This window comes from Capricornis sumatraensis, chromosome 22 (genome assembly GCF_032405125.1).
Source record: "Capricornis sumatraensis isolate serow.1 chromosome 22, serow.2, whole genome shotgun sequence".
NCBI lineage: Eukaryota > Metazoa > Chordata > Mammalia > Artiodactyla > Bovidae > Capricornis > Capricornis sumatraensis.
The window spans coordinates 54,186,533-54,210,193 of NC_091090.1; the positions used below are offsets into that span (position 1 = coordinate 54,186,533).

At 52.8% G+C, this 23,661-nt stretch overlaps 1 protein-coding gene across 1 annotated transcript in view; it reads left to right on the forward strand.

Annotated features, from left to right (window-relative positions):
• MYLK4 (myosin light chain kinase family member 4) overlaps nucleotides 1–23,138 on the forward strand; it is a 50,274-nt gene extending 27,136 nt beyond the window's left edge. Inside the window, exons 8-13 of the mRNA XM_068994213.1 lie at nucleotides 2,051–2,121; nucleotides 2,942–3,070; nucleotides 3,837–3,989; nucleotides 5,755–5,833; nucleotides 20,916–21,015; nucleotides 22,990–23,138. Of these exons, the coding sequence (XP_068850314.1) occupies nucleotides 2,051–2,121; nucleotides 2,942–3,070; nucleotides 3,837–3,989; nucleotides 5,755–5,833; nucleotides 20,916–21,015; nucleotides 22,990–23,138 (681 nt within the window). The remainder of the gene's footprint in view (nucleotides 1–2,050; nucleotides 2,122–2,941; nucleotides 3,071–3,836; nucleotides 3,990–5,754; nucleotides 5,834–20,915; nucleotides 21,016–22,989) is intronic.
• Nucleotides 23,139–23,661: the final 523 nt, after the last annotated feature.

Genomic DNA, 23,661 nt, shown 5'->3' on the forward strand with positions numbered 1-23,661 from the left:
GTAAGTCAAACAGCTCCGTATGTGGCTTCATAATGTTGATTGAGGACTTGCAACGGGCAGTTTTCACTGTGGCTCATATGTAAACATGCAATAAAGGCGACAGCTGGATGGGTCACTAAGGACCAGGCGCCCTTTCAGAAAGCTCCTTGGAAGGAGAGGGGCCAAAAACCCCAAAGGCGTGTCTCTCTGTGGGGAGAGTATAGGTGAGATAAAATGGCCTCCTTCTTGCATTTTTTGTGTTTTGTAAATCTTAGTCAATGAATGTGCTTTAATTTTATAATTAGAAAAAAATTAACCTTCTGAAGTGTCCGCAGAGCTTTTTTTTTTTTTTTTTCATTCTGTAAACAATTCTTTTGTGTCGTGGTGCTTCTGGCAATTGGACAGCTTGATACGTAATCAGTCAGTCATGTAAGCATGAGGCCAGGTATTCCTGTGTAGCTCCCACTTCTCTATAAACTGCCTTTGCCTAGAGACATCTGTTTTAGAGATATTTTAGGAAAAAAGCTTCCAGTGACATTCAGTTCAGTTCAGTCACTCAGTCGTGTTCGACTCTTTGTGACCCCATGAATCGCAGCACGCCAGGCCTCCCTGTTCATCACCATCTCCCGGAGTTCACTCAGACTCACGTCCGTGATGCCATCCAGCCATCTCATCCTGGGTCGTCCCCTTCTCCTCCTGCCCCCAATCCCTCCCAGCATCAGAGTCTTTTCCAATGAGTCAACTCTTCTCATGAGGCGGCCAAAGTACTGGAGCTTCAGCTTTAGCATCATTCCTTCCAAAGAAATCCCAGGGTTGATCTTCAGAATGGACTGGTTGGATCTCCTTGCAGTCCAAGGGACTCTCAAGAGTCTTCTCCAACACCACATTTATGCCCAACCAAATGGACAATTGAATGTTGACAAGCAGACGCTATTGCTGCAGGAAATGGCAGCCCACTCCAGTTCTGCTGCCTGGGACAGAGGAGACCGGCCGCCTGGGGAAGCAGAGTTGGACACGACTGAGTGGCTAGACTGCCACCACCAAGCTGGTGCTAGCTCATCTCATAAAGTGTTGCTGTGTTTCTGACCTCACTCTACCCTTTCCTCCACCTGGACAGGCAGGGTAGGGGGCAGCCAGGACCCCACGTGAAGGGTGGGACGTGGAATCCTGGGGACTTGGCACCTCGGCTAATGGCCCCTCCTAGCGCTTAGGGAAGATTTGGGATGAGTTAGAGCTTGAGAGTTCAGGCGGTTCTTTGAAACCTTTATTTCTCTTTGAAGGATGACCTTGACCTTAAGTCGGATTCCCCCGTGTTTGCCGTCCCTCAGGTCTCCTGTCCTGACGTGGGTGGCTGCCCTTGTCAGATGCTCTATAAATACCGAGGTGCAGTGCTATCTACCTCTCTCCTCTGCACCCCAAGACCATCCCATTGGCAGGGCCAAGGCTTTCCAGAGGCAAGCTCCACGGGAACGGTTAGTCAAGGCTTTTAGGCACGGAGAGCAAACTCAGCAACTCTCTGGAATCGCCGAGAGTGAAGAATGAACGGGGGTGGAGGGGTCCTCCCCTTGCAGATGGCTTTCCCATAGACGGAGCGCAGGGGAAGGGAAAGCCTGGGGGTCGCGCTGCTCACATGCGGGTGCGTGCTCGGTGTGGCTGGTGGGGTGAAGCAGGCCATTTCTCCTGGAACTCATAAATCCTCGGGAAAAATAGTCCTCCAAGAAGGGGAAATTCATACTTAATAATTTTAGGGGGGTGGATGTCAAGTCTGAGACGGCCTCCACCAGGCCATTTGGAAAGTCTTGAGGCAGGAGGCCTTGGCCTGAACTCAGGCATGGTCGTCAACGGCAGAGCTGGCGGGGGAGGGAAGGCAGGGCCACGCAAGCTTGGCAGGGCCCACAGCCTCATCCACCACATAATTAAAGGAGAAAATACCCACACAGACAAGCCCGCCCCGAAGTGAAGGGCCTGATATGTTTTTCCTGAGCATCGTTGTATTTTTAGTTGTGGTTCAAGGACAATTTGAGTGAAGGATGGTTGTTTTCATTGCTAATGTGTCTCTTTCTCCTGGCAGCCTGAGAACATCCTGTGTGTGAATCGAGACACTAAACAAATAAAAATTATTGACTTTGGATTGGCCAGAAGGTATGTCAATTTGGACATAGGTGTATGAATTGGGTTAGAGAACATGATGGGTGATCTTTCTTTGCAAAGATAAATCTGATATACCCCTTGGTTTCGTATCCCTGTTTAGAATTAACCGAAACTATGTTTCAGCTTTACCTTGCTGGCTTCAGAATTTGAACGTTTAGGAGTTTCTACAGTGCATGCAAGAAAAATATGGAATATTAAAACCCAGTACAGCACAGTTCTTAAATTTTAAGACGTTAATCCACAATTTGTAAGAGTTTGTCTCAGTCTTTTGTACTTGGTCCATCTGCGAAGAGGAGATTCACTTTAAAAAAGTACCTGTGTGAGGAGGATTGCCGAGGGTTCAGGCAGAGGTGAGCTCCCTGAGGGAACAGAGTTTACACGGACCTCAGTGCGTGAGTGAGAGTATTAGACGGCCGTGAACGGCTGCGTCTTCCCTGCTCATTACACTAGGCTTGTTTGAGCTGTTGACAGGGCACACTCTGTTATCACGGCTCCTTCAGCCGTATTTCATCACTCAGGTGTTCTGATTATTCCGAGTGGCTTTTCTCACAACCATTTCAGATTATTAAGGCTCTCTAGTGAGAAGCTTCCTTACCGTTTCAGACCCTTCAGGCTCTCTGGTGGGAAGCTTCAATACCAGTTTTGGACACTGTCTCTTTAATATGCGATTTCCTTTAACGTCTGTTTGCATTCAATGTTTGTGCGGCTGCAGGTCTTTTGCTTATAGACTGCATCTGTGTCCTCCTGTTTCCTCGAGTTTTGATTTCCGGCTGACCCTCTTCATTCCTCCGTGTTGTCTCCTAAATTTCAGGTACAAACCCAGAGAGAAGCTGAAGGTGAACTTCGGAACGCCTGAGTTCCTTGCCCCCGAAGTTGTGAACTATGATTTTGTCTCCTTCCCCACTGACATGTGGAGTGTGGGCGTCATCACCTACATGCTGTAAGCAGACCCCCAGCCCCTCGGACGCTTGTTCTCAGTCGCCGTGTACATTCCATCTGCTATTTTGAATAAAGCCCTAAGTTAGATCTTTCAAAGATAAACAGCTCTGCCCCATACTCAGGTACTTCCCGTGTTCTGTTGAATCAGGTGGGCAAAGGAGTGAATTCTTTCCTTTTATCATCAGAAAAAGTAATAGTCTCTCTTCTTCACTAATCACCCAGATTCCTAGACCACCATCCTATGCTCTAAAAGTAACTTAAAAAACATCCCCAACTGTGTCCTGATCCCCTGAGTGATAAGGCAGCCTCACTGTCCGGGGAGGGGGCGTTCCTAGCATCTGCCATCTGAGGACGTGATGGCACTCTGTGGTAAAACACGTTAAAAAGGCATTTGTGTTATTCTGTGAGATTCGTGTTTGAGGGCAGCTGTGCCTTCATCACAACCACTGCTTATAAACAAAAAATTAAGCTCGTGAGTCGCTCATTCATGTCCAACTCTTTGTGATCCCATGGACTGTAGCCCACCAGGCCCCTCTGTCCATGGGTTTCTCCAGGCAAGAATACTGGAGTGGGTTGCCGTGCCCTCCTCCAGGGGATCTTCCCAACCCAGGGACTGAATTCACATCCTGTGTAACTCCTGAATTGCAGGCAGATTCTTTAACCCTGAGCCTTCTTTCTGTTTTAAATGACAGAACCAAGAAGGCACCTGTCTCTACAGAGTCTGAGGGTGTTTAAAGACTTCTCACCCTGGACGCCGTGTCTTACAGACTCAGCGGCTTGTCCCCCTTCCTGGGCGATGACAATGCCGAAACCCTGAACAACATCCTGGCCTGCAGGTGGGACCTGGAGGACCAAGAGTTCCAGGACGTCTCGGAGGAGGCCCGGGAGTTCATCTCCAAGCTTCTCATTAAGGAGAAGAGGTGACCACGTCCCCTGTGGGCTCAGGAGGAGGCAGGGCGAACAGAGAGGCGGGGCCCCGGGGCTGAGGGGACGGCAGTCAGGGAAGCAGCCACCAGCCCCCGCGGCGGGCTCTCTGATGCACCTGCAGAGCTGTAGACAGGGTGACTCTGATGCTCTCCACCCGGTCTCCTGAGATCTGGAACTGCTGTGATCGCAGGGCTTGAGTGGGGCTAGGGGGCTCCACGCTGCTGAACGGTTGTTTCATGGGAGAGCCTGCTGTGGGCCAGGCCCGCCCGCTGCTCTGCAGACGTGCTCTCTTTACCCGCTTCCCAGCTCCGTGGGAGGAGGGCGTTATCAGTCATGTTCTTTGACGATACTCCAAGATCACATGGCCGGTTAAGTGACGACCAAGAATCAGCACAAGGCCGTGCACGTGACTGTTACGCATGAATGGCCTGCTTTCTGTCTTGCTAATAGTTCAGAATTCAGTGATACTGAAATACGGGGGCTCACGTTTTAGGATCATGGAGGGGGTGGAGGACTGTGATGAGCCAGTCAAACATCCTTTTCGGATGATTCTGCCTAAAATATATAATGACAAAAGATAAAACTAAATAACAAAAATTTTTAAAAAGACAACTCCCAAAAACATAAAAGAAATAAAAAAGAAAACAAATTAAAAATAAATAAATAAAAATAATTTTTTAAAAAGTTTTAAATAGAAAAAAAAAGGAAAACAGGAAACCTCCAAAATGGAAAAATAATGAGAGAAAATAGAAAAATAATAAAACATATGATGACAGATGGCATTTAAGATGTTCATGGCCAACACTACTTGCTTTACTGTTTTACAGCTTTTAAGTCACACAGCCACCACCATGGACCAACAGACAGGCAGTTTGGCAGGGTGGGGTCCGGGGCTGACCCCAGACGCCCCTTTCCCTGCACTTCACTGTCCCTGATCCGCCAGGAATTGTATCTGGGGCTTTGAGGGCAAATGTATAAAGCCCAGTTCCTGGCTTCAGGTAACTTGTGATCTAATAGAAGAGACGAGCAGTTTTTAGTTCAATTCAGTTCAGTTGCTCAGTCGTGTCTGGTTCTTTGTGACCCCATGGACTGCAGCACGCCAGGCCTCCCTTCTATCGCCAACTCCCAGAGCTTACTCAAGCTCACATCCATCGAGTCGGTGATGCCATCCAACCATCTCATCCTCTGTCGTCCCCTTCTCCTCCCGCCTTCAATCTTTCCAGGCATCAGGGTGTTTTCCAGTGAGTCAGTTTTTTGCATCAGGTGCATCAGTCCTTCCCATGAATATTCAGGACTGATTTCCTTTAGGATGGGTTGGTTGGATCTCCTTGCAGTCCAAGGGACTCTCAAGAGTCTCCTCCAACACCACAGTTCAAAAGAGCAGTTTTTAAAGAGGCTTAAATACAATGTGGTGAACATTTACTGAAGATCAGCTTCCCTGGTGACTCAGTGGTAAAGAACCTGCCTGCTAAGCAGGAGACACAGGTTCAGTCCCTGGGTCGGGAAGATAGAAGTTCAATTTATGAAGCTCAGACATCTCACCAAGAATGGTTATTTCTATCTGAAGGAAGATGTTCGGGGAGCGACAGATTTCAGAACTGTTTGTCTTGCTTGTCTTACCAATAGTGTTACCCTGATGGGGTTGGATGGTAACCTATCCCTGATACTAATTCCATGGAAAATAGAATCGCCTGGCAACTTGACATAAGGCCATCTGGTGTCCACTGGGTCCCTAATAACCCCTGCCTTTCCCTTTAGCTGGAGAATCAGTGCTAGTGAGGCCCTCAAGCACCCTTGGCTGGCGGACCACAAGCTCCACTCCAGGCTCAGCACGCAGGTAACCACGGCTGCTGCTTTCCCCCTTCTTTCTAGTCGGCTCCAGCCTTCTGACGACCAGATGCTGGCGGCACCTTGGCCTCGAGTGAAGCTCCAGTCACTCTCTCACAGCCTTCTAGCCTTGTGCTATTAGCGCTACATTGCTTAAATGCTTTTATTGAGCAATTGGTGCTTTTTAACAATGCTAACTACACTAGAGAATTATTTTCAGCAGAAATACGTATTAGCTTTATTGTTTAATTACTGTATCCATTACAAAGTGAATCGTATCGTCACCATAACTGCACCCACACTTACACGTTTAGCCTCGGGCACAGGTGTACATAAAGTTTCGGAGGATACATGTTAATGTACATTCAAGGTATATCTCCTACTTAGAACTCAGAATTCTAACTTCCCTGCTTGCCTGGTTTAGTGTGCTCCAAGCACCAAAAAAAAAAAAAAAAAAAAAGGTAATATTCAGCTTGGACAAGAGACTAATGTAAGTGTGTGTGAAGGAGACTGAACGGTAGGGTGCACCTTGAGAGCCGCCAGGCCGCCCCGTGTGGTCACTTCTTAGGCAAAGTCCCGACTGCCTCTCACCGCCCTGGCCAGCACTTACCTCTCACCTCGCTCGTCGGTGCCTGTGCACAAGTGTCTTTCCCAACCCTTGGGTCCGAGTACTCCCTGTGAGCTGGCCACGTCCGCTTGGATTGTCTCCACGACCTCCCCCGGACCACCCTCAGCACCCTCCCAGACCCCGACGCCTCTCTGTGCCCCTCCCGCAGTCCCCTCAGCTCATCTGTAATTTTCCTCCAGCGTCGGCACCGATTATTTCTGGAATCTGTACAGTCCCCACAGTCACGATGGTCGTCTAGGCTGAGGCCACCTGTCACCTGAGTGACTACCATCGGCTCCCGCCGGCGTCCACATCCAGATTGCGTGGATTATATAAACAGCACAGAGGCAGGCAGGTCACACCTAAGCAGCCTTCCTGAATATTCAGCGTGGTCAGCGGGGCGCGAGCCCAGGGAGGCAGTGGACAGGCCCTGCCGTCACTCGCCGTGGAGGCGGCTGGTCGGCCTCGCACACCCCCCTCCCCTCCATCTCTGCTCCTCCGGGGTTTGGAGCGGAGCTTTTCCACTGACCAAACCCTGGGATGACTGTGCCCCCGGTACTCATTTTTTCCACATCCAGTTTTTATTGAAATTGCTTCTAAATTCGGCATCAGTTGTAAGTTTTATTTGTGTCTGAATATACCTTTCCTTGATAATTGGTACTGATGTCAAGTAAAAATAGGCTGATTCCCTGGTAGGTACCTCACCCAGACGGCATAAACTGCTTATTAGGGTTACCAACCTATTCTGGGCCAATTTTCCACCCATGTATTTTTATCCAAGCTTATTGGTGTCCAAATACACTTTGACGTGGTGGACAATATGGAAACCACAACAGATAATTAATGGCGTTATACAGTGTAGAAGTGTTTAAAAATATTTTTTAGACCATATAACAACAACAGAAATCACCTTTTTTTAATTTTATCCAACTGCTGGTACCTAAGGTGAATAGATATTTCAGGTGAGGATTAAACAAAAAAATTACATTGTATAAACCCAGTTAGTTACCATGAAAGTTAGAATTGAACAGCGCTGTGCCAGGCACTGTTCTGACAGCTTCAGGAAGATGAACTCATTTGGTCCTCGGGTCGATGCTCTGATTCAGACGTGCCATCATTCACTCCCTTTACGTGAATGAGCCGCCGAGGACAGGGCTATAGACCCACCTAGGATCCTACCCTGGAGTTGCGCGAGGCCCCCACTCTGCCGTCCCGCGGGAGGCGGGCTGCTGGGCCAAGGGGGCCTGAGGCATTTCCAGGACCACCCTGGTATGACATCTTTCGTGTTACTGAAGGACAACACTCAAGCTTAATACATTTTATTTTTTGGTGAAGTATTGAGAATAATTTTTTCTAGGCGATTTACTTCTGGGAGAATCTTGTTTCTATGTCCTGTAGAACCAGCATTCAACTTCACGTTGAAAATTCATCTCTTACCCAAACTATTTAAATTTAAATTCTGATATTTCAAAGTTTTTGTAATAAACTTTTATTTGTCTCTTTTCACTGTTTTGTGCTTAAAAGCACTTCCTGTTTCCCAACCACCGAGCATGCCCGTGATCTGTGAACTTAGGATTCTCCTTCTTAGACACCGAGGCCCGTGGTCTCCACCTCCTGAGCTGGGCTCACAGGGCCCACTGCGTCAGACACAGCCTGGGCTGCAGCAGGGCCTCTTGGAGGGCAAACCCCTGAACCCCTGGCCAGCACCTGTGCAGACACAGTCGCCACTTTGGGGCTGGGGGCGGGCAAGCCGAGCAGGTGGGACCGATACTCTCCTCCCGCGGCTCACGACCATCCAGCTCTCCTCCCCGTCTCCTGGGCGCCGGCCTCATCCTCTGCTTCCCGGGTGCTGAGCTAATGACGGTGGACGTGCTCGGAGTCTGCGTGCGCCCGCTCTTCCCTGTTACCAAATCATCCCTTCCTTAATTATAGCTCTGACCATATTAGCCCCTGATGAGAGAACCTCCCAGTCTTTCCCTCCTTGCACCCTGAACCCCAATGCCCAGCAGTTCAGGCCCAGGAGTGCCAGTGTTGGGGCCCCAGCCCTGTGCCCAGGTCGGCCCAAGTCCTGGGCAGTGTCTGAGGCCCACTGTCAGTGCCCCTTCTCCAGGACGGTCTCCTCAGTGTCAACCAGAGGGGCTTCCTCTGTCCTCGAGCTTCTCCCGGGGCCCTTAGCGCTCGTCTGCTGGCTTGAGAACGTCTGCAGGCAGCCATGTCTGTGTCTGGCTCATCCTTGTGGTCAGTCTGTCTTGACTCTTGTGCTTCATCCACCTGAGTCTTGACTAAACACACCTGTGTCACAACTAAGGGTCACGGGGTGTGAGTCTCTCTGTCCGTGACTCCGAGGGGAAGAGTGGTGATGACAGGGACGTTGGCGGGGGGGAGTGGGGATGCCCTTGAGCCAGATTCTGCAGCCATGAGCCACTCAGGGTCCAGGGACTTCTCTGCAGGAACCCCTGCCTCTTTGGGTATCATTAGACTGCGTCAGTTCTGACCCTTCTCGAAATGTCTTCTTGGTTTTCCTAGAAGAGGAAGAATTGCTGCTCTGATGCCCAGGACCTAGCGACCAACTAGTGCCCGGAAAGCGCCCTCTGGAAAGGTTGGTCTGAAGGGGCCTCTGAGCCTAGAGAGAGGGCGGAGAGAGCGTGGCTGGCTGACTGCGCGTGCAGCAGGGCACGTTTCCTCTGGGGGGCCCCGAGGCCGGGCGGCTGTGTTTGGGTCTGCTCTGCTGTTCCCTAGCAGAAGACCCTCCGTCTTGTGATTTGTGGGCTGGGGACAGTCTCATTTCCCATGTTTGTTGAGTGGCTCCACTGAGACCATCCAAGCAAAGCCGGAGACCAGGGCTTGGCACACAGTAGGTACTCAGGAAGCCTCCTGGGAGCCCTTGCAACAGGTGCATGTGGTAGAAGTAGCAGGGGAGGAGCGCTGTCTGCAGAGTCGGGGGGTCTGGGGACCCACCCCCGGGGGCGCCCCCGCGGCACGGTGCAGCCCGACCCTCCGGGGAGTCTGGGGACCCGCCCCCGGGGGGCACTCCCACGGCACGGTGCAGCCCGACCATCCGGGGAGTCTGGGGACCCGCCCCCGGGGACACCCCCGAGGCACGGTGGAGCCCGACCCTCCGGGGAGTCTGGGGACCCGCCCCCGGGGACACCCCCGAGGCACGGTGGAGCCCGACCCTCCGGGGAGTCTGCTCGCTCTTCTCCTCCTCCCGAGCTGTTGCCAGGCCAGACCCCCTCTTGGACCCCAGGGACCTGCCTCTTCATACAAAGCCTCTGCCTTGCTTAGAATTTTGTCAGAATTATTCAGAGGCGTGTTACACATGAGCATGTGCTGTTACAGCAATGAATGGTCCAATTTATGGCCTAAAGGCGGCTTCCCAGGTGCCGCCAGTGGTGAAGAACCCGTCTGCCAGTGCAAGAGGCATCAGAGACACGGGTTCGACCCCTGGCTCAGGAAGACCCCCTGGGGGAGCGCAGGGCCGCCCACTCCAGGGCTCTTGCCTGGAGACTCCCATTGACAGAGGAGCCCGGTGGGCTACAGCCCATAGGGTCGCAGAGAAGCAGTCACGACTGAGACTGAGCACACACACGCACACACACAGTGCACACACGTGCGCGCGCACACATGCACACACACAGTGCACACGTGTGCGCACACACACGCACACACGCGTGCACACGCACAGGCACACACATATGTGCACACGCGCAAGCGCACACGCGCACGCACACACACACGTGGCCCAAAGGAGAGGCTGAGGGCAGTGCACTACCCCAGAGGGCTTACAGCACCCCGCCTGGTGTGGGGGACACTCGGCCCAGGCCAGCCGCCCTGTCGTCTGGGCCACGAGTCCACGGCCGGCCGGGCAGCTTGGCTTCAGCGGCCCTGCTGGACTCGAGCCTCGTGAGGCGGCATTCTTCTGCCTGCCCGTCCGAGCTCTCACCCTGACTTGCATCTACTCTGGCCCCGAGGTCTTCTTGGTCTGTTGCCCGTGTGTGCTCTTGCACGCTGCCTTGAATCTGTTGAGGAGGAAGATGGGGTAGAAATAAATCAGCAAATCGTCATGCAAGTCATGGGCCAGCGTCGGCGAGCACCCTGGCTTCGGCACGAGGTTCCCTTACTGGGGACCCTATCGCTTGTTTAGAGATTGATGTGACGTCAACGGGAAAGCTTCTGCTTTCTACATACAAAGACCACTCTTGTTTGTCCAGACTAGCGGGGAGTTGGTGTTGGGAACAGTAGGGGGTAGCCTCATGTCTGGTGCCACGGTGGAGAAGGAGGGCCATCTGCACCCCCTGAAGTGGGCATCCTGGCTTCGCTGGGAGCCGTGAGCCCGAGGTCTGCGGGCAGCACGCTCTGGCAGTCCTTCTCTCCCCCAGCCCTGCCCAGAGGGAGCTCCATGCCCAGCAACCACAAACCCTGAGGGTTTGCCGCAAACCGTCTTCCCACCAGAAGCCCTGGGCGGGCTCTGGGAGCTGGTGGGAGCGAGGTCACTGGGTGCCAGGAGGTGCCCAGGCAGGAGGCCTGGCGCCAGGGGCTGGTGGGAAGGATGAGGCGAAAAGGCAGGGGGCGACGGTTCCAGGAGGTTTGCTCTTGAACCCAAGGCAACGGAAGGTGGTGGCAGCCAGAAGGACAAGGACAAAGGGTTGTGGGTTTTCCACCCCCCAAACTTCAAACTTCTTATTTCGTATTGGAGTACAGCCGGTTAAAAATGTTGCGGTGGGTTCAGGTGAGCGGTCAAGGGACAGCCATACGTGTAGGCGTACATGCAGCCAGACTCCCGTCCCACCCAGGCTGGCACCTAACGCCGAGCAGAGGCCCCTGTGCTGTGCCGCAGGCCCCTGGTGGTTACCTGTTTTAAATGTAGCAGTGTGTACATGACCTTCCCAAACGACGAAGCGCTTTGAGCCGGTCGCCCTGGCAACGCAGCATCTTTGTTGCAGGTGCTCAGTGAGACCACTCCAAACCCGGCCTGGTCCGCTCTGTGACGGCCACTCAGGCTGGCCACCTTCCCTTCCTGGGCCCCCCCACCCCTCCAGGAGCCCCAGAGCCCCTCCTCAGTCCCACTGCATGTCCATGCCATGCAGGCGCTTCCTGGTTTGCTTTCTCATTTTTTTTTTCTTTCTCACACTAAAATGTAAGCTTAAGAAATTAACGCTGGGGCAGCCTTCCTTGAGAAGGATGCTGTGCTAAAAGCAGTATGTCCTGCTTCACAATCTCTCCTGCCAGGAGGAGCTGGGAGCTTTGGCAAGACACGACATGAGTAAAACCAATTTTGAGATAATATTGATTTTTAAAATCTGGTGGTTGGAGATGATTCCTGTGGAAAAAGAGAGTTATGAATAAGGCATAACCCGCAACGCAAATTGAGGACAGAAATCTCCTGCAATTTGTCAGAGGTTTTTTGATGGGTTGAGGAAGCGCTCTAAAAACAAACCAGGTGGCGTTTCCTTTCTCCTTTCTGCTGCTCCGTGGCCAGTCCGGGAGACGCGCGCCGGGGCCAAGCCCTCGGGTCTACAGGGAGGATGCGTGGCTGAGACAGATGGAGAGAGTCCCACGCGCGTCCCCGGCCACGCTTTGATGCCGACGGAGCTGGTGGGGCGCACGGTCATAGCGGCTCGGAGCTGGCTGCGCTTCAGGTGAAACAAAGGGGCCTTGTCCTTCAATCCTGCACACAGTACCAAAATATCTTGCATAAACCGAAAACATACACACACACACAACCCACCCAGCTCTGGTAAGCACTGGGATCCTTCAAGGGGTTCCTTTTTTTCTCACAGACACACATACATTATAAAAAGTCATCTGTGGTTTTCCTAAGGGGCGCAACCAACTAATTACAATTTTAAAAGCCTTGCTGAATTAACAAGAGTCATATTTTGTTTGCTTTGCAGGAAAACTGCTGCGGTTGCTGCTGCCTTGAGAAGATTTTTGGAAAAATCAGCAATTCTGATGCCTTGACCCCTACGGAGACTGGTGGCTCTGGGCGGTGGGTGGAGGGGGGAGGGTGCCACTCTGAACTCTGAGCACCTCTGCCAGGCTTGGGGGCAGGGGATGCTGAGAGTTGAAGCCCTGGAGGCAGGCAAGCCTGCACCCTACCCCCCAACACCCTGTGGCTGGGCACACCCAAGAAGACGGTTCCCAGCCATCCTGAACTTAAAGCTTTCTGTCTTCGTTGCTGGGGCCCAGCGGGCCTCATCTCTGCTACATCTCAGATCACTAGAGTGGTCATACTGGAGACTGAGCTGAGGGCTTAAAATGTGTTGGAAGCAGCAGCAAGCTATTATCTACAGGATGGACAAACGGCAAGGCACTCCTGCACAGCCCAGGGAACTGCATTCGGCGTCCCAGGGCAGACCACTGTGTGTGCTCACGCTCGGTCGCTCAGTCCTGTCTGACTCTGTGACCCCACGGACTGTAGCCCACTAGGCTCCCCTGTCCATGAGATTCTCCAGGTAAGAATACTGGAGTGGGTTGCCATTTCAGACTATAATGGAAAAGAATATGAGAAAGAATGTATTGTTCAGTCGCTCAGTCGTGTCCGACTCTCTGCGACCCCACAGACTGCAGCACACCAGGCCTCCCTGTCCTTCAGTATCTGCCAGAGTTTGCTCAGACTCACTTCCATCGAGTTGACGCCGCCGTCCAACCATCTCATCCTCTGTCGCTTTGCTCCCTTCTCTTGCTGCCAGTCTTTCCCAGAAACCGGGTCTCTTCCAATGAGTCAGCTCATTATAATGGAAAAGAATATGAGAAAGAATGTGGATATATGTTAAAAAAAAAAAAAGTTGGATACATTTAGAGAGAGAATTGCCTGTCAAAGGGGTGAGTATGTTGCCAGAAAAAGTTCTAAGTCCGGTGAACCCTTGACCGCTTAGTTTCTCGGACTTTATTATTTTGATTTGGACTGAAATCTGGTGAATCCAACTGATGAGTAATTTGCTTTCTGGAATATACGCTTTCTTTGAATTCTGAGCAACAGGCATCAGAAAGCCTGTCTTCCATCTGCTTTGCGATCTCCTCCAAGAGCAGCAGTCTTCCCAGCAGCTGGGCTACTTTCCGCTGAGGGACCTGGGTTGTCACCGTGCACCTTGCTCTCTTCCGAGGGAACCGTCATCCACGTGAAACATGGGCTTCGAGAGGCAGTGCACGGTTAGTCTGTCCATTCATGGCCTTGCGAGTAATGTTAACTGTCCCAAGAGCTTCCCTCAACGCGGCTGGAACGAGGAGGACTCTGGTGAGTCCTTCGGGGGACAGTGCTGGGCTTCCTGTCGAGCGACCTGGGTAAATAGGACCAGTGGCCATGCCACATGGCGGCCCTTTGGCTCAGCCCTGCACAGGGCACCCCCGCTCGGACGTGACCCTGATTTCCAGCTGGAAGCTCTCCCGTTCCCGAGCTCGAGTGCCATTTCTTCACATGTAATCCGGGACCCGAGCCCTGCTGCAGAAACGGGGGTTGTTTCTCCAGGAAGCTGAGACGATGGATACCACGCCCATCACTTACTTCTTAAGCCTCTCTCACACTTTCCACTTCCAAATACCTGTTGTGTTGAGATCAGCTATAATAATGTCTTTATTTTTAGCTTAAGCCGCTGTAGGCTCCAGTTGTCTCGGTAATGATGAAACCAACTGAGAACAGTTCCGGGGGCCGCCCGGGAGAGGGGGCTCTGACAGGCGCTGACAGTTCTCCATCCTCTCTGATCCTGCCCGAGTCCTCCTCACCCGCCCACGCGTTTCGGGGGCGGGGGAGGCGGAGACAGAAGCCCCGTGTAATTAGTTCAGGCCTCTCGCCAGCTCACCCGTCGCGCCTGCGCGCTCATCCAAGGCTGGCGTCTCCTCCTCCTGTTCTGCGATTCTGCTTCGTGTTTAATTTAGTTTCCTTAAAACACACACGCACACACAAGGCCCTGCGACTGAAGTGTTATGTTACCACGCTATCTTTAGCTGCTGGTGTTCATCGGGTCTGGAAAAACACGAGGTGGTCCAGGTTTCATGCTCAGCCCACAGAGAGCTGCATCCGCTCAACTGCTAAACGGGACCCAGGGGTCTGAGCGGAAGCCCCTCGTGGAGGGCGTGTTCTGGCCCGGGTGTGGGTTCCCCCCCCGGCCTGCCCGGAGGACCTTCCTCCGCGTAGGGTCTCCTCAGTCCTGGTCGCCTTCCCCGGTACCCCTGCACGCGGAGGACCCAGCTCGGGCCAAGTGAGCAAGTGCTTGCTTGCCGGATTCACCCACTGACGGCCCCGCAGTCAGCGGGCGTGTGTTTTAGGTTTAGAAAGGAGACTCCGCTTTGAAAGCGGCTCTCCTTACGCTGCCTAGTTAGATTTGCACGCTTGGCTGGGGAGTGCCAGGGTGAAGTCCAGGGGGCTTTCTGAGAGCGCTAAGGACAGTGTGTTGAAGAGCCGATGATTGCCTTCCAGTTACATGAGATGGGGGGTTCCTGTCTGCTGCTCAGCGGTCCCCTCCGTCCACACCCTTGTGTCGCTGCGGGACGCGGTGACTCTGGCGAGAAACGGGGTTTGCACATCAGAGGACTCAAACCACAGGCGTGTGTGGACCCAGAAGTGCAGTCTGGCTGGACCAGGGTCCTCGTGACCCCTTTTCTCCAGAAGTCACCAGGGCTGAGAGGCTGTGCGGAGCTTCTGTATCCTCTCCGTGGGCGTGGTGGCCTTGCTCACTCCTTTAGGCCGTCGCTGTTCCTCCAGCAAACGGAGGAAATTAAGTGCTGGGGGGTGGGACATGTCCCACGGCCTGGGGAGAAAGAAACCGTCAAGGGAGAAGAAACTGACAGGGACCCAGAGTCTGCTGCTGCTTAAAAACCAGGGAGAAAAGGGTCACGTTGTTCATGACATAAAAGCCCCCAGCAGAGACTCCCACCTGGATTGACGTGGAAACCATTTCCGGGTTGAGGTTGGCTGACTCGTGTCTTTGGGCGCTGTAGAGTTGCCTGGAGTCACTTTCTGTCTGACTTGACATTTTTTTTGCTTTCTTTCCTCAAAGATGCAAACAGGCGTGATGGCTTGTCACGGGAGGCAGACCCTGATACGATGTAGTCTCAGCTCTGTGAGAACCGACGTTTTCACCATCTTTATGGAAATTAGTACCGCAGCATTTTGTCCTTGTTTTAGAACCAAATATGGATTTTTCTACGAGGGAAATGAGCAAGACTCTCCTCTTATTCCTTTTTTGTCCTTCTGTTCCCACGACCCCGACTCCAGCCTCTGGGTTGTGGGAGGGCCAGTATTAGACTTGAGCCTGTTTGGTCTGGACTCCAGGCCAGTTGAGGGGCCTCCTTTGGAAACTGATCTGTGAGCTCGTAACTCAGGGCAGGGCAGGGTCGAGCTCAGCTCTCTCCCCTGGAGACTCCGTCCTGGGCTCAGGCTGTTCCTCTGTACCCATGCCCTTCTCAAATTGGCCATGATGCCCTCCTTTGCTTTGCTCCATCTTTTAAAATATTTCACTTCTTTCTCTTTTTCTTACATTGGAATCAAAGTCCGGCTTCTTATCTATCACCATGTTCCCCTAGAGCCTCTCTGAGATGAAAATTATGTTTGCAAAATGCGAGTATTGCTTTCTGTCCTAAAGGGCTGAGAGGCTGCACTTAGCGGGCGGGACTTCCCGAACCAGAACGACTTCTGGGCCCTGTGTGAAGCTCACAGCTTCTCATCTTAGAGGGTCGGTGTATCTCTCCTCCCAGCTCTGATCCAGGCAGGCGCGTCGTCCCTGGCGGTCTTTCTGTGGGCGGTCTCACCGTCCGTGAAGGCTTCTCACTACTCTGCTGCCACTCGAAGGGGCGGAGGAATGCTGCGCCGTGTGAGCCTGTCTGGAGCCCTGCACGCTCTGTAGTTATCCCAACGGCCAGATGCCAGCCCTCTGGACGAAGTTTTTCAGTGCAGACAAGAAATGAACACGGAGCCCCGAAGCCGTGACTACATACACTGTGTGTTCTCTATTTCTGGCATAGTTTCACTCATCTGTACTCCTTTTCCTTATAAAGACGTGTAGCAGTCATATACATGTATCGAATTGAAGAATAAACTCGGACCTTGTCTACCCTTTGGTTAATGAGCTAATCTGTGCATGTGGCAGACGCGATGCGATCACTGTCCTCTGGACGAGGGTGGCGCGTGACATCTGCTGATATCAAGAACCCAGGCTACACTCACAGGGGCCCGAGACCACCCACAGGAGCCCTGGGGAAGACTACTCCCCAACACAAGCTGCAGGGTTTTTTCCCCTAATTTTAGCACAAAGATACAGACTGAGATAAACACAGAGCGCCTAGTGCCAGCACCGCGTGTGAGAAATCATGAAGGCCGCCAGCAGCTCACCTTTCCTGCAGCTCTGGGGCGATTCCTCAGACCCAGAGGGGTATGCGTCTGCCCCAGAGGACCTACCGCTGAGGAACTCAGGAGGAACGGCTGCCCAGCCGGGGCCACCATTCCCTTTCCCGGCCGGAACGCTGCTGTGAGAGCTCCCAGCCTAGCCGTTGTCTGAGGGGGACGCGGGGCCAGGCCAGCATCACTAGTCTAGCCCCCCAGGGGTGGCTGCCCGCCCACACTGGCTGGCATGGTCCTGCTGGGAGCAACGGACCCTGTGTTCACACAGACACCCTGCTACTCACTCGAGGCAGGCTTCCCCACCCGGTGTCAGGCCAGGCCCTCTGACCTCTTTCCCAGAGGAGGAGCCCTCCTGGGCCTCTGTGATGTCGTGACAGGAACCAGCTGTGTGTTTGACCCGGGTCCCAGGTCCCGGGTCCCGGCCCTGGAGCTCCGAGAAGCCCCGGGGTTTCCTGAGCATCCACAGCTGAGATGTTGCCCTCAGGCGATTCTGGGTGGATGAGGCTGGTGGTCCAAGGACCCAACCACAGGATCGGCGCCCACCTGGCCCCCGCCGCCCCCGCCCCCAGGGAGGGGGAAGGAGCAGGGACCGAGCTAGCACCCGTGGCCCACGAGTTGATCCGTCACCCCTGGGCACCGAAACCTCTATTAAAAACCCTGAACGTAGGGACCTGGAGAGGTTCTGGGTTAATGAACATGCTGGAGGGGGTGCACCCCAGCTCCAGGGGTCAGAGCCTCCTGCTCCCAGGGCCCGCCCAGGCCTCGCCCTTGTAGCTGCTTGTCCGTGCCCTTCACTTTGTCCTTTGTAGCACCCGGGGAGTAGGAGGTGAAGGGAGCCCCTGGGTTCTGTGAACCAAGCATCAACTCAGATGATGGAAGCTCAGGGAGGCGTCTTGGGAAGCCGCGATCTGTAGTCAAGTGGGACAGAAGCCTGTCTAGGGGTGGGGCGTCTGAGGGACTGAGCCTGGAACCAGGGTCTGCGCTGACTCCAGGGGACTGTCACGACGGTTGTGTGCGGAAGCCCTACACACTTGCCGTCAGGAGTGTTTCAAGGAGTGACGCGGGGTTCCTCCTGCCTCCAATACTGGCACAAGCGGGTCCGGGGTCCAGCTCCGCCCTTTCCCAGGAGGGTCTGCCTGCTGGGGCTGGGGACTTGGGCTGCTCCCTGTCCTCCTGCGGGGACGGGATGGGGCGGTCTCCCTCACCTGCATCCCAGGGGAGACACATGATCACCTCCCGGTCCCCTCTAACAGGCGGCCCCATCCCACCTTGGGATCCAGACCCATCAGGGTTTGAGAGGGTTTGGAAGCCCCCACTTCGGTAACTTTCTGCTTCTGCTCCCAACACGGGGATCCCTGAGAGCTTGCCTGTGTCCCCAGATGTCGCCGCGGAGACAAATCGTTTCTCAGCAAAGATGCTTACCTGTGCACAGGGCCTCACCTGCAGAGGTCGGCACCCTCAAAGCTCACTCGGTTGTTAAGTGATTGATGGCAAAAGTATGGACTATTATGAATAAGTAAGATTTTCTTTGCCATGTATACTCATGATTTAAAAATTATTTCCCCTGTGCATATGCTCAAAAATATGTCAACTTGAAAGAAAACAACCCAACGAGGATATTATAATTCTTGCTAATTAATGTCTGAACTTCTTTCCCCTCAATGACTTCACACACCTGTTCACTGTAAATTTCCCAGGAACTTTTTACACTATATTAATGTTGTCCAGAACTTGGACACACACCTGAGGTTTTCCTGAATTTTAATTATTCTCAAGTCAATTTTAATATTCTGAATAATTTCAGACTTGCCCATGTGTTTAATAAAATTGAACTTTAAAACATTATGAAGTTTTCCTAGGATTTTTTTCAAAAGATAATGTACGGCCTGCCTTTATAAATGCTTTTTAAATTGTTTTTTAAAAACTCCTTTCACTGAAAATTTTCCTATTTGTTGCAAATCTTATCATTCCACAATTCACTTACTGGCTTTTCTCGTGAGCAGGGGCTCACAACTTTCCAAGGAGAACAGGAGTTTTGCTACTCTATCAAGACTGCCTTCTGCTGACTTTTCGAGTGTCAGATGCTGTGGTTTTGATCGGTTTTCCTGCAGCAATTTTCACTTTGCTTCTGTCTCACTCAGGAGTTATTCAGTCCCAGCTGTGCTACCTTAGAAATTTGTCTGACATCCACTTGTTTCTTAAAACATGTTTGGTTAAGGTATTTCAACACACAGGATATTACTTTGTTGTTATCATTTAGCCATTAAGTCATGTCCAACTCTTTTTTGACCTCAGAGACTGTTGTCACCGGGCTCCTCTGTCCATGGGATTTTCCAGGCAAGGATACTGGAGTGGGTTGCCGTTTTCTTCTCCAGGCGATCTTCCTGACCCAGGGGTTGAACTCAAAAGTCTCCTGCATTAGAAGATGTTGTTTTTTTTTGTTTGTTTGTTTGTTTTTTTTTACTGCTGAGCCACCACAAATCGGGTAATGATGGTTCCTGTTGTGACAATCTACTGGGACTTGAAATTTCAAAATAATATTCTTTAAAATAGAAGAGGAGGCCTTGTCCATATCAGCAAAGTAAGGTTTCCATTTTGTCCCAGTAAGCAGTAAGCAGTGTTTACTGTTTAGCCTTCATATGGGAGTTTTATTGCATAGGAACTTAAAAGTCAGGCTTCCCTGGTGGCCTGGTGGTGAAGACTCTGTCTGCCATTTCAGGAGGCGTGGATTTGATCCCTGGATCGGAAAAATTCCCTGGAGAAGAAAATGGTAACCCACTCTAGTATTCTTGCCTGGGCAATCCTGTGGACAGCCCATGAAATCATGAGCGTGTCAGACACAGCTTAGTGGCTAAAGAAGAACAATAATCGCAACAGCCACTTTATTAGTTATTGGCAGTTACTGTGTGGTAACATTAAAGAGCCAGCAGCAACAAAAATGCTTAGGTGGGCATAGGGGGCTTCCCTGGCGGTTCAGCTGGTGAAGAACCCGCCCGTGATGCAGGAGACCCGGATTCAGTTCCCGGGTGAGGAAGGTCCCCTGGAGAAGGAAACGGGAGCCCACTCCAGCGTTCTCGCCTGGGAAAACCCATGGGCAGAGGAGCCTGGGGCTCTACAGTCCATGGGGTCGCAAAGAGTCAGACTCGACTGAGCAACTAACACTTCACGCTTCAGAAAGGTATAAATGCTGATGGGCTTTCTGACGTTAAAAATAGCCTTTCTCTATGTTCACCTGTTGATCGTTTGGGTTATATCCAAATTTTAGCTCTTACAAATAAAGTTGCTGTGAACATTCTGAGCGGCTCTTTGCATGAACGTCTCTTGCTGATCAATCTGGTTTGACGTTTATCAATTTTATTGATCATCTCAAATAACTAACCCTTTCCCCCACCAGTCTTCTCTGTTAATTTTCTCTTTTCTGTTTAATTGCTTTCTAATTTTATCATTTATAGTCCCTTTCTTTTCTTTACTTTGAGTTCAGTTTGGTCTTTTTAAAAAATTTCTTGAGGAGGAAACGTAGGCTGTTGATTTGAAATATTTCTTCTTTTGTAATGCGGGCACTCAGTGTGAATTATTTCCCTAAGTACCACCTTAAAGCTTGTGATACAAGGGGGAGGCCATCAGGTGGCATCATAAAACAGAGTACCCAGCTGTCTCCTGATAGCACTGCCCTTGGGGCCCTCTCAAGGGGTGTCCTTGCAGACGAAACTAGTAACCCCTTCATGACTACACTCCCTGGACGCAGCCCATGGAAGAGCCATGTTGCTGAGTTTTACGCTCTCCTCTGTCATTAAGAGTGAGGTTCTAACATGCTTCAGCGAAAGGCTGGCACTTGCCATCTGCCTCTACAAGGATTAATTCACAAACTGCCGTGACCGCTGACCTTCAACGCCCTCTGAAATGAGTTCAGGGTGGAGATCAGGAATGAGGCGCTCTGTGCTCTGGGAAAAACTGCCAGAACACGTCTTTAGATAGTTAGGTATTTCCAGGAGAAGATTTTATGAGCTCAATTCTTGCGTCTCTTCGTGTCTAGAAAAGCACTGAAATCTTTCGTGGTGACGTCTGCTCCTCAGGACCAGCAGTAACCTTCACAAGCTTGGCAGAAACTGTCTGCAAAAACGTGTTCTTTACTGCGTGAACTGCCCTTAGCACAACCGCGTGTACACGGACCTCCCCCTGCCTGTACGGAGCCGCTTCTCAGAGGCCTCTGGCATGCTGCCTCCCGGCTATGGTCTGCCTTTTGCCCCAGGTGAAACTTAATCCTCACGCTGCGCTTTCTGTTTCAGTGAACAGAAGCATTGGAGTTCACGTGCAGGAAGGGTCAGCCCTCTTGCGTACCATGTGCGTGCGTATCGCCGTCAACTGAGCAGACGTTCTGCGCAGGAGCCTGTGTGTGAGAGTTGCTCTCACTCTCTAACTTCGTCTCCATGGTGATCTGTGTGAGGTGTTGGTCCTACGATAATGCCATTTTCCACACCAGGAAGCTGCGTCCTCCACAGCGAGGTTGAAGGTCATTCTCTGTAAGCGTGGACATGGGTTTATCCTAAGGTCTTTCTGATCCCAAATCACAAAGCAACCCTCTCCCTCTTGACTGCGTCCGCAGCCTGTGCGCAGATAGGCAGGTGACCCCTCACGAGCGCTGGCCTGGAGAGGTGGCCCCCAGTCGTGGGGCAGGGGAGAAGCCGAGCGAGAGCTGCAAATGTGACAACTGCGATTCTCCCCCTTGTGAGAGACGCGTCTTCTCCCGAGGGCTTCCTGGGAGAAGCCGCCTCAGCTCATGAGATGGCCCAGCGGTGGCTGTGGCCACATGGTCAGCCAGTGCCCACGGGCACCGACGGGCAAAGTGAAGCTCTCTTTATGCCCGTGTTCACTGTACTGTGTTCTATTGTTTGTGAACACACACACACACACACACACACACACACACACACGATTTCACCCTCAAGCAAACCTTTAACAAAGGTTAAGTTAAATGGTCATGAATTCATACATCAAACATCGGAGCACAGTTGGGTTAAGGGTGGAAAATTGTTTAAATGCACACAGACACCCTTGGGCGCTCACAGGTAGAGCTTCCTGAGCGTTCCCTCGTAGCATCTGCCCTGAAGGGTCACAGGTCGAAGTGGAAGATGAGGATGTGTCTGGGGGGGGCGGTCACTGGATGCCCCCACCTTCTGCGCAGCCAGGTGAGGGCTCACCAGGTAATCGTTCCCGGGAAACGTGTTTCCGGGCTGCACATGTTAGATGCTCTGACCCATCATCTGTCTGAGGATCCGTCTGTTCATTCGACGAGGAAGCAGTGCGTTACGTTTTCACTCTCCCTGCTAGTCTGAAGCTTCGTTCATATCCATCGGCCATCCTGCAGCGGCTGATACCAGCACAGGTTTTTTTTTTATTAAGTGCCGACTCTGCTCTGGGCGAGGCTGGCCTCGCCGTCACCCAGAGTGCTCAGCAGGCCCTGGGAGGCCCGGTGCAGAGGGGCTCCGCTGTTATTAAAGCTGCCTGTGGCTCAGGGCTTATCTGTGCTCCATCCCCTCACCTCTGGGCCCCTCTGCGCTGCTCGGGACTCCGGTTCTCCTCTGTCGGGAGGACAAGGGTTTTGTTCCAGGACATGAGCTCCGTGAAGACTCAGGGACGCCTCTCCAGTACTCCAGGCTAGAGGGGCCTCTGCAGAGCAGGCTGGGAGCATCAGGCTGATGTTTCAGAAACTGTCTGGTCATCCCCATCTCCAGAGAGGAGTTCAAAAAGCCCAGGTGACTCGCAGGCTTCCGGCAGGCGTCTGGCCGCCCGGAGCTCCTGTTACACACGCGCACGTCTGGTCCACCAGCCCCTGGAGTGAGGCTGGGATGTTGGGTTCTCCCTGTAAACCTTGGGTTCCATTAGACGTGGGGCCTTTGTGGTGCGTGCAGGGCCCAGGGCAAGAAGTGCGCCCCTGGCCTGCCTGGAGGAACTGGACACCGTTAAACCTTCTCCCATGTCCGTTTGTGCAAAGATTCGGCTTAAGTCTAGGGATGAGAGGTGCGAGGTAATAGCCTCGAAGCTCGGATTCTTCCTGCCTCGGGGAGACTCTCGCCGTGACAGGGAACCGGGCCCAGAGGGCTAATGACAATGTGGGGAACCTTGAGCTCACCCTCCTGCCTTGGAGCAGCACGGACGGGCACCCCAAGTGCTCCTTGCCCTTGAGCATCTCAGAGGGCGATGGATCTGTGTTCCCTTTGCCCAGAAAGACTTTCCCTGCTGGTGTCCCCGCTTGAACTCTACCTGCAGCCGGAGCCGCACCCTCAAGCCACGTGGGCTCACGGTGCCTGCACGGGCGCCAGCCCTCCCCCGGCTTTCAACATGCAGGACCCCTTCCTGAGCCACAGGAAGTGACCTCGTCCAGGTGGGCACGGCCCTGGAGCAAAACCCCAGGGACCCTCAACCCAGGGGAGCTGGACCAGAGAGAGACGCCCCTTCAGCCCGGAGAGGAGCCGAGGCACACTCCCCAGCCCGCGCCCGCAGCCGGTTCCCAGCGCCAGGGGCCCCACGGGCTCCTCTGCCTCCGACTCTCCCGCCCCCTTCCCCTCACTCCTTCGTGGGACGACTTTCCCCATAAACCAGCTGTGTCCAGGCTCAACCTCAGGACCTGCTTTCAAGACCCCTCAAATGAAAACAGACACCGGGGTGAATCCACATGCCAGCAGAATCACCGCCTGCCTGTTCACGCTCATGACTGAGGGGAGGAGGAGGTCGAGGGAAGCAGCCTGTTCCTGTGCTTCCGCCCAGAGCTCCGCGTGTTGCACGCCTTCCCTCTGCAGGCGGTGGTCTCCCGCCCGACGGGCATCTGCCTTGGGGTTTTTCAAGACCTCTCCAGGGCTCCTCACGCATATCAAGGTCGGGGACCACTCGCTGCAGA